We start from the raw sequence: 11,225 nt of genomic DNA, 5'->3' as shown, positions 1-11,225 counted from the left end.
ATCAACAACCTTCTTATAGGTCTTAGATTTACTTTCCAGCTTACGATGAACATCTTCATGTATAAGCTTCATTTGAGATACAAAATCTTCAACTTGGGCAATGGGCTTTTCAGCAAATGGAATAGGTGCAAGATCTAGTGCTGACTTGGGTTGTCGCCCATAGATAACCAAGAAAGGGCTGCAACCTGTAGAACGGTTCACCGAACTGTTGTAAGCAAATTCTCCAAGTGATAGGCAGTCTTCCCAAGAGCGGGGATTGTCATCAATCAAGGTTCTCAACAAATTTCCCAATGATCGGTTTACAACTTCGGTTTGTCCATCAGTTTGAGGGTGGAACACAGTGCTATACTGCAGTGTGGTCCCAATACTCTTCCATAATTGACGCCAAAAGTGACTAAGGAACTTCGTGTCTCGGTCTGAAGTGATGGTATTTGGTACTCCATGCATTCTGAAGATTTCTTTGAAAAATAAGCTAGCAATGCGTGAGGCATCCATAGTCTTTCGGCAAGGTATGAAATGTGCCATTTTGGAAAATCTATCAACGACCACAAATCTGGAATCCATTCCTCGGTGTGTCCGTGGCAATCCAAGGACAAAATCCATGGATATATACTCCCATGGTGCATGTGGTATAGGCAAAGGCAAATAGAGACCGGCATTTGTAGTTTGTCCCTTGTCAATTTGGCAATTTCGGCATCTCATAACATAACGATGTACATCCCGTTTCTGATGTGGCCAAAAGTACTTTGCTGAAACAAGCTGGAGAGTTTTGTCACGACCGAAATGACCTTCATTATGTATCTCACCAGTCACCTTTTGCCGAAGAGAGCAATCCGGTACACATAAGCTATTTCCTTTGAAGAGCAAACCATCACATAAGGTGAAATCAGCAAGCTTCTCATCTTGAGCATATGATATGAGTTTGGAGAAGTATTCATCCTCCATGTATAGCTGTTGGAATGCGTCAAAGCCGAGCACAGTAGTGCGCATGGTATTGAGCATCAACAAAGCCTCTGCCCCGCCCAAGGGTTCTAATCAACCCTCTCCTACCGGTCAAAGCTCTACAACCGGTATGCGTTGTTATTCATGTGGTGAGATAGGACATCGTGCTAGCAATTGTCGGAAGCGACAAGCGGGTAAAGCATTACTTGTGGAAAATGAATCTGATGATCCGGGTGAGGAAGAAACTGATATTGACCCAAAGGATGATGAGAGTAACTTGGAGGATGAACAAGTGCTTAATGCCGATACCGGTGAGGTCTTTATGATGCGAAAATTTTTTCTAACTCCAAAACAAGAAGCTGGAAATCGTTGGTTGCACAACAACATTTTCCACTCGGCATGCACCGTTTCTGGAAAGGTATGTCGATTAATCATTGATTCCGGATGTTGTGAAAATGTAATTTCTGAGACGGCGGCAAGCAAGCTGAAATTGGAGTTGAAAGAACATCCAACCCCTTACAAGATGTCTTGGTTAAAGCGAGGTATGGAGGTAACCGTTTCCAAACGTTGTCTTGTCAATCTTTCTATTGCTTCCATCTACTTTGACAAGATATGGTGTGATATTATACCTATGGATTGTAGTCATATCATCCTTGGCCGTCCATGGCAATTTGATAAGAAAACAATCCATGACGGATATCGCAACACTTACTCTTTTGACTATGGAGGAAAGAAGATTACTTTAGCACCTAGTAAAGAACCAATTCAAACTCCTTTGGTTGAAAACTCCCCATCCTCTAATTTTCTTGTGATGAAAGATGTAAAGAGTGCTATGGAAGGGGTTAGTGTTATATACATCTTACTTAACAAGTCCGATATTGGAGATGTGGTTGCACCAATCATTCCGAACCAAGTCAAGCCTCTTTTGGAAGAATTTAAAGATATATTTCCATTAGACTTCCCTCTGACCTTCCCCCCATGAGAGACATTCAGCACCTTCAAGATGTGTTATGCTTGCTAAGGCAAGCACGCTTATTTGCAGCCCCTGAAAAGTGTTACTTCATGGTGCCACAAATCCTATTCCTTGGATTTAACATTTCAAGAGAAGGGATTTCAGTTGATGATGCCAAGATCAAGGTGATCCAAGAATGGCCAACCCCAATAAACGTGCATGAAGTTCGAAGTTTCCATGGCCTAGCTTCCTTCTACCGACGATTCATTGCACACTTCAGTTCCATTGCTGCCCCACTCACTTCTTGTATGAAGAAAGGTGTTTTTGTGTGGACCATTGAAGCCCAAAGAAGCTTTGAACAACTCAAGGAAAAGTTATGTACAGCACCGGTCCTTGCGCTTCCCAACTTCGATCTCATTTTTGAGGTTCATTGTGATGCATCCGGAACCGGCATAGGAGGAGTTCTAAGTCAAGGAGGACGTCCCATTGCATTCTTCAGTGAGAAGTTGAATGGTGCCAAACTCAAATATAGTTCCGATGACTTGGAGTTTTATGCCTTGTTTCGCACACTTGAGCATTGGAGGCAATACCTAATCCATAGAGAATTTATTTTGTACACTGACCATGAAGCATTGAAGTACATTTCAGGTCAACAAAAGCTAAATTCTCGGCGTGCAAAATGGGCGAAATATCTTCAAGATTTCACCTTCAACATCAAGCACAAGGCGGGTGTACAAAATCAGGTAGCCGATGCTCTCAGCCGAAAGAAAAGCTTGCTCTGATACCAAAATGATGCAAGCCTCTCCAAGGCTTCTTGGACTAAGGATCGGGAGAGTGACAGACACACACTCAAATGCTCAAGAATTCGAATTCAAGAAAAACAGATTTGCGCAAGTTCGGTAAAATGAGCGTATCTCCCTCGATATAAGTCAGAATGACTTAATTCAGAAGCCAAAATTTTAAGGACTCAAAGATCTACAACTTTGCTGAAAAAAGTTTGCTCAGAAAAATACTGGAAAGGGCTTGAAATGGTGATGGAAGTGGATGAATGCGAATGGACAGGTTTCTGGAAATAGAGCGGGGCAAAATAGAGAAAGATAACTTCAATGGCTACTCTTTTAGGTTGCCAAGGAAGATAGGTAACATCAATTCTTATTGATTGATGGTTGTAACTCTTCAAGGATACAAACAATAGGGTAAAGCTCCTACTCTTCAATGAAGGAGTGAAACTCTTCTAGGTTTCAAGGAAGAACTCTTCAAGGTTCAAGGGAAAATGCACTAAGCAAATTTTCATTCAAATATTCAACTAACTCCATTACATATGTTTGATACTCTTTAAATAGAGAAATACATGAGAAAATTCGTTCAAACTAGTCCACTAACTAGTTTAGGGACTCACATACCTCATTAATAGTTTATGAACTCTAAACACATTAACTAGTCAAAGCTAGCAAATACAGTCTACCAAAATAGCCATAACTCTTCAACCACTAAGCCAAATTAGGACCATGAATATCTGTTGGAAAGATAATTCAAAGACCTACAACTTCCTAGTTAAGCATTTTCTCTGATTCGTCCATCTAGAAGTCCAAAAATGGACTCCAAAAAGTGGTCAGACTCATTAATGCGGGACTCCAGCTCGATCAGCGTGTCCATGGTGGTCTTTATGCTTAATGGATTCAAGTTGGACATGGGCCTTGTGTTGGGCTTGGATGCGGGCTGACCTTCTCACTTGCTTAGGATGGTTCATCTGGGCTTCAAACTTGTCAACCTCATGGGTGTGGGCTGCATCAAAAAGCCTCATGTGCAACAGATCCTAACGCAATCACCCCCAGGATACAACAGCTTGACGCATCGTTGATATCTATCCGAAGTGCACGATCAGATAGATCAGAACCAAACGGAGAACACTCCAATTGCCAAAAAAAGAAAAAATTAGAGAAGGACAGAAGAAAAAGTAGAGAACTATTTTTTTAATCACAGATAGAGAGAGAGAAGGCAGAAAAAATGTTTGTAAAAACGTTGGAGAAGGTCTGTTTTTAAAGACAAATGTGTCAAGACACCATTTAAAACAGTAAACACGCCCTTTTAAAAACGCACATATCCTTTAATGCGTAAAAACACAACCCTTTAAACGTTATATAAGATATTAGAGCCGTTTGTTAAAACGTTATAAGAAGGGTTTTAACGGTCACATTTGAAGAGACATGGTTTTTGTTGTTTAAGATAAAACAAAGGGACACAACTCTTGGTGTTTAAAAGATAAAGCCGTTTAGGGAAAACCCAAACCCAAACCCACACGCACTGGCACCCACGCCCCGACCCAACCCGACACGGCACGGCACGGCTCGGCGCGCGCGCACGCATATATGTGTTTTTATTTGTTCTTGGTTCTCTTTGTAAAATTCCCAAGGCAAACAAATTAAATGCCCTTGAAAGGCCCAAGCCTTTGTCTCAACACTTCCTCTTATATGGATAGGAGAATTTTTCTCACTTTCCCATCTTGGACTAAACTTCACAAGTGAAAAGAGAGCACACTCCAAAGCTTCAAAAAATTTTAGTGGGAAAAGTATAAAAGAAAGAATCAGTTTGAAAACTTCAAATTTTGAGTGGGAAGTTCAAAAATAAAGGGAATCTTTTCAAAAAAGCAAAAGTCTCCTTTTGTTTTAATTTTAGTATTAAAATACTAACAATCCTCCACTTATTTTAATAGAAAATTACTAGTAAAACTTAACGTTGGGCAATCAGCAAAGTATCACATATAATAAAGGTGACTATGTCTTGAACATTTACTTAGTGTTAGTGCATTCTAATTGTAAGGAATTGATAGTGACTATGTCTTGAACTACAATCCTTGGGTACAGAGAGACGTGCACCACACACATGATACTAAAGTGTTCAATTGGTTCTAAAAAGCTCACACATTACGGCCATGTGCTACATCCCAGTTTCCATGTAAGCATAAGAGAATAAGCTCTCTCCTCTTTTGGAAGCGGCCTACTTCCGAGCTAACAGGTAGGTGAGTCTATCAAGGATGCTCCGGTAGCCTAGACATCCCACTCATACGAGCTATAGATCTCATTAAGAGTAATAACTCAACCTCACAAACGCTTCAGGATATCATACTTGGGTTACACCATAGGGATGGACATTGAGATAAACTCGAAATCAGCATGATCGTCCACTAATTACACTATGATTCGTTTTTCCCATTAAAAACCTAGTTCTTGGGATCTCCAGTCCCTAGGTTGGGTATCCATCATAGGTAACTATTACAAATGGGCTTTAGTCCCATCCCCCTCGATGTATTGCAGATTTTCTCCCTTGACAAGGCCTTAGTTAAGGGATTTGCCAAATTAGCATCAAATCTCACAAAGTCAATGGTAACCGATCCATTAGAGATCAACTCACTCACAGTACTGTGCTTCTGGCGGATCTGTCGCGACTTTCCATTATAGTACTTAATATGTATTCTTCCAATAGCAGTTGTGCTGTCACGGTGAATCAAAACAGCGGGAATAGGTCTTTCCCAAATAGGTATATCAGATAAAAAGTTTCTTAACCAACTAGCCTCTTCACACGCAGAGGTTAATGCTATCAACTCAGATTGCATAGTGGACTGAGCAATAATAGTTTGTTTCTTGGATCTCCAAGAAACTGCGCCACTACCAATAGTGAAAACATAACCAGTGGTAGCCTTGGAATCTTCTGACAAAGTATTCCAATCGGCATCACTGAAACCCTCTAAAACAGCAGGAAATCTCTGGAAGTGTATCACATTATTAATGGTTCGTTTAAGGTATCTCATGACTCGTGATATAACATTCCAATGTTCTATACTTGAATTACTAGTATATCTACATAATATGCCTAACCCATATGCTATATAAGGTCTGGTACAGTCTGTAGCATACCTTAAACTACTAATAATACTAGCATACTGTAGACACCCCATTTTGACCGGACCCTAAAGTCCCAAAAATCAAATGAAATTCCCAAAATCCGAGTCCCAAAATATCCCTAAATTAATCTCAAAAATTCCTGAAGAGCTGGGCCCAAAATGAGAAGAAAGCTTGAGTTTCGAGCATCTTATTGAGCGTATTCTTGGGTACAAATTCCCCAGGAGGTTGTTTGTATTCTCAGGGATGCCCCTGCAAAATTCCATGGCAATCGGGCGAGAAATGTAAAATAAGACGGGCGAAGTGTGTGCAATAATCAAAGTTGGGTTGCGATAAGGTGAATTATCAAAGCATGGTTGTGTGGATATCACCCTCCTTTTTCCAAAAAAAACAAGATATTTTTGTTGGTAAAATGGTGATTTGTCATCTTTAGAAGGGCAATTTTGGAATTCTGATAATACTTAGGGTGTAAGCAATCCTAGGGACCCTTGGATCAAACCAAAGGGTGAGGATCATTCAGAGAAAGGAGAATCTTCACCCTGTTTTTCTACTTGGCCCCCCCCTCAGGTTAAAATTTTTCGTCACAAATACACTAGTTGGTGGCTGTCCATGGAAGATGGGGGGGGGGGATTTTGGATTTTTCTTCATATATGCGTCGAACTAGGGTTTCAAGAAGAGGAGGTTTCATTTTCTTCGAAGAAGACAGAGGAGAAGCCTCATTTTTGCAGAAGAAAAAATCAAGAGAGAGAAGAGGAAAATCCACCTCCATCTCCATTAAACCCCTCTCCCACCTCATTCTCCCCATTTTTTCGTTTCTCTTCTCCTTCCCACCGGCAAGCCACCTTTTTCCACCTTCTTCTCCGGCAAGCCTCCATCCACACCACCTTCTTCTTCTTCTCTAACCCCTAACATCCAAACCCATCTCTACCCAAAACCCATTCGGTTTTCACCAAACCCCATCCAAACCCTCTCCTCCACCTCTACAACTACAACTCTGATCCCATCTCCAGCCAGCAACCCACCGGAATCCAAGCCGCCACCTCCCCCCTTTTATCCCCCTATTTTCACCTCCAAACCCTTCTCCACCCCCATCTCTACCCAAAACCCAATTTAAAAACTCATATATGTGAAACCCTTTTTACCAAAACCTCCGGCCGCCTCTCCCGACTCCGGCCAATCCACCCACCACCACCTCCTCTGTCCATCTCCCACTTCATCTTCTCTACTCCTACCCCCTTTGAAATCCACTCCCAAGCTCTGACCCCCATCTCCGATCACATCTGCAAACCATCCAAACCCTCTTCATTTCGTTTTTTTTCACCCCAACTCCGACCATCGTCCCACCCCATCTCCAATCCACCTCCACTCCCACCATTCGCCCCATTACCACCACCTCCTCCACCTAGATCCGCCACCCACATCCCCTGTTTTTACCATTTTTCGATAAAACCCCATTTCATTTCATCACAAACCCATTTTCGAAAACCCACCACCATTTTCTTCCTTTTCTATCTCCACCTCTTCCAATCTCCTCCCTCCGACCATCGATCACCCCACCTCTCACCATTTTGGATTTTATAAAAAAATAAGGTTTGCAAAAATCAGAGGAGAAGGAGAAGAAGAATTTGTGAGTTGTCTATTCTGAGCTTCATCAGTGCGGCTTCGGCAAATAGCACCCCCGGCAAAGAGGTACTGAGAAATACTCGTCCGATTCAGTTTTTTTTTTAAGATAGGTTTGGTTTTAATCCCCTGAAATTTTATGATGAAAACGTAGAATATCATATTTATTGGGCTTAAGCATTTGGAATTTTTTTTTTTTGTGGGTGTTTGTATCTTGTATTGATTGAGGATGCTTTGTGGCGAATGGGTAGTAAGGATAGACCCAGCGCTTGCTTCTCCATGTCTGAGTTCATCAAATGTTGAGAAGTGATTAGACAAATCAATTTGGAAAGGGGGGGGGGGGGAAGATGTATTCACCTCATGTTTTGTTTCTTCCTTAGACCATCCCACTCTCCACATCATGAATGAGCGGCCCAAATAGCAAAATGGGGTGATCGTTTTGCCTCTCTATCTTGGCATGTTCATTAGATTGATTTAAACACCCTAGCTCCGAGGACCTTAATTTAGTATTGCTATTACCTGTTCGGATGGTTGCACTTGATTATTTCTCTTTCATTGTTTTATGTGTTTCTTCATAATATTTGGATTTGTAGTGGTTGGTCTTTGATATTGTTTTCAGTAAGCATAGCCCAACAATATCTTGTCGCGTGCCCAAAATCTGTTTTGTCTCTACATTTAGTGGGGAATGATATTAGTCCAGCCATGTCTTGATAACAGCACAATCTTACCTTGTCTTTTCGATTCAATAGGCTTGTGAATCTTTTAGAGGCTGAAATAACTCTTGGGCAGTTTTTACAAATACTAAAAGTTAAGATCCCTAGATGTAAGTACTAAAACATGGAAGAGTTGGTATCATTTCCCTGTGCAGCCAGTTGCAATTCTTTATGGAAAGATACAAAAATCAGCCGAGGGTCATTTGAATACTAGATGACGAAGTAGGCTAGTGAAAAACATTGGATGTTGGTATCATGGCCTTAAGGAATTAGGAGTGAGCTGATAACTGTATCACCATATTTTGATGATGTCGCTACCATATTGTTTGGCACTCGGCAATTATAATAGTTATTTCGCGTGTTCATCATGTCATTAGTGAGATGTATATTCAAGCAAAGCGCCCCTCAAATTTAGTGACGTTATTATCATTATATGGTAGTGCATATATCATTTTATTGGTAACTGATGTTGTCATTATAAGATTTTAACGTTCGCACTAAGTTGGCTTGTCCGCATTGATTTATCAAAGTTCTCGGAAAGTTTTGGAGTCATGTTAATTTCTGGAAATGTTCTGTTCTTCTTTTGAAAAAGTAAACCGCTGGTTCAGGCTATGACGGAATGTATTTTGAGCCACCCCCTTCCCTTCCTGCCTTAGAGTCTCCGCAGGTTAAGGGATTTCTTCCTCTTTAGAGCCAGTCCTAGAGAGTTTAGGAGTCAGTCCTACCATCCTAGGGTTTAGGAGTCTGTCCTACCCTTGTAGAGTTTAGGATTCTGTCCTATCCCTTCATAAAGTTTAGGATTCCGTCCTTCCATCTTTCAGAGTCAGTCTTCGGCATAGGAGTCAGTCCTTCAGTCTTTCAGGAGTCGGTCCTATCATCATAGGGGTTAGGATTCTGTCAATCCTCTCATCAAATCATGTGATTTTTTATCCACTCTTGCAAGGTATAGGATGCTGTCCAACCCTTGCAGAGTCGTGATTCTGTCTTTTTTCCCCCGCAAAGCATAGGATGTTGTCCAACCTTTGCGGGATATCAGGAGTCTGTCCTCTTGAGTCAAAAACACTTGAAAATTCAAAAACATCTGAAAAATCAAAAATCTCAAAAATCTTGAGTCATGAGGAGTGTAGTTAGGAAATCCAGTCCGAACTACGGATGGCTTGATCCCTAGCTGAGGGGTACGTAGGCAGCTCAGGCGTGCAGCCGGCATCCTGAGACCAGTCACCTTTTTTTAAATCACCATTTTACAAATATTTCTCACATTTTCGTCCACCCAAATTCAGTCAAACCTTTTTAATAAATATTTTCAAACATTTCAAAATAAAAGTAAAAATGGGCAAGGATGGTGATTGCCAGGTCACTCGGAGCCCTCTTTTCATTCCATTTCCGGTTTTCATCGTGATTTTCCGATTTTCCATCGGTTTTCTGACGTTTTATCGGGTTTTGGGACGGGCGATGACGTAGCGTGGTCCCTTTACAGGGATTGTCCTCGCTGAGCCCGACGATAGGTCATGACGATCGCGAGACTTGTCCGATCTTCAGCAGATTAGGATCGCTGGGCTTGATTCCTTTTGAATCGCCCTCTGAGCCTATCGTGTGTTCCATCTTCTTTCCCCTGGCATTTTTGGTTCTCACATGCTGTTGATTTTCCGATTTCTTTCTTTTCTTGCACCTTTTAGCTTGCTGTGTGCTTATCTTAGATTTCTCATGCATTCTAGTTTGTTTGTTCTTCTAGCGTGCGATCGATTGCCATTTTCTTAGCCTTATCTCTTGCATAGGCTTGCATGCTAGTGTGTTTACTTTACTGCTTTGATTGCTTAGCTACAATGTTTATCCATTCATCTTAGCTTGATTATCTGTCTAAACTTAGATATTTGCTTTTCTTATCTCATTATATCTATCATTATCTGCTTAGCTGTAGCTATGCATGAGATTGTTTATTGCTTTCTTAGGTGTGATGAGTTAGGATTAGATGCGATGAGTTAGGATTTGGATGTTCTTTTCTTTGCCCATCCCTGGTCATGCATGCTTAGATAGACATTTTCTCGGGGATTATTGTTCCCATTTCACATGATTTTTGCCCAAAACTCTTCAAAGTTAATAATAAATGGCATAAGAGACCATGTGCTTGCACTTGGGCGAATTGGGGGCGCCTAACCCCTTCCACATTCGTCATCAGGCACGGACCTTTTGTATCTCTGGTTATCTGTTGCGACAGAGCACAGCATGGGATCCATGGCCTACTTCCTTGGATGGCGACTCTTTCTTTGTTTAAGGTGCGTCTCGAATCCGGGCGGTCCCCGAATCGAGAGGTATCTCACTTTACATCGCCGCTCATGCTGTGAGATGCACTCTTTCGAGAGTTTCTTGGTGGAGCTCTCCTTCACGTGGATGATCTAGAGACTTTCTGGGGGGCCCTTCCCCCCGCCTCTCTCGGATCGGGGTCCACACATACTCTTTTTTATTAATACTATTACCTTCATTAGAATACAATCTAATACTAGGATCAAAATGAGTACATACTGGATTACAATCAAAGTACTTATACTTTTTAAGTATTTTTTTCTATATAATGGGATTGGTCTAAAGATATATCACTTTCAGTTCTTGTAATTTTAATCCCTAAAATTACATTTGCTTCTCTTAGATCTTTCATATCAAAGTTTTGAATTAATAGATTTTTGGTTTCTTTAACTACTTCTAAGTTAGAACCATTCTAAGTTAGAACCAAAAATTAAAAGATCATCAACATACAAGCAAATAATAATACAATAAGTATTAATATACTTATAATATATACACTTATCACTTTCATTGATTTTAAAACCATTTGATATAATGACATTATCAAATTTCTCATGCCACTGTTTTAGTGCTTGTTTAAGTCCATACAGTGACTTCATTTACTTATATACTTTATTCTCTTGACCTGGAGATATGAAACCACTAGGTTGGTCCATATATCTCCTCTTCTAGACTACCATTTAAAAGGTCGTCTTTACATCCATTTGATGAATTATCAGATTATGGATTGCAGCACTGCAATCAAAACTCTAATGGATGTAATTCTAGTAAACTCGAATGGATGTAATTCTAGTAACT

At 40.7% G+C, this 11,225-nt stretch overlaps 1 protein-coding gene across 1 annotated transcript; it reads left to right on the top strand.

Annotated features, from left to right (window-relative positions):
• Positions 1–1,920: 1,920 nt before the first annotated feature.
• LOC143857646 (putative mitochondrial protein AtMg00860) lies at positions 1,921–2,676 on the top strand. The gene has a single exon (XM_077368092.1). The coding sequence runs from the start codon at positions 1,921–1,923 to the stop codon at positions 2,674–2,676; it is 756 nt and encodes a 251-aa protein (XP_077224207.1).
• Positions 2,677–11,225: the final 8,549 nt, after the last annotated feature.

The sequence above is a fragment of the Tasmannia lanceolata genome, unplaced genomic scaffold (assembly GCF_043159265.1).
Source record: "Tasmannia lanceolata isolate RefF3 unplaced genomic scaffold, GAP_Taslan_0.1 ptg000025l, whole genome shotgun sequence".
NCBI lineage: Eukaryota > Viridiplantae > Streptophyta > Magnoliopsida > Canellales > Winteraceae > Tasmannia > Tasmannia lanceolata.
Note: the sequence above shows the minus strand (reverse complement) of the source record. Positions and strands in the feature narration are given on the sequence as shown.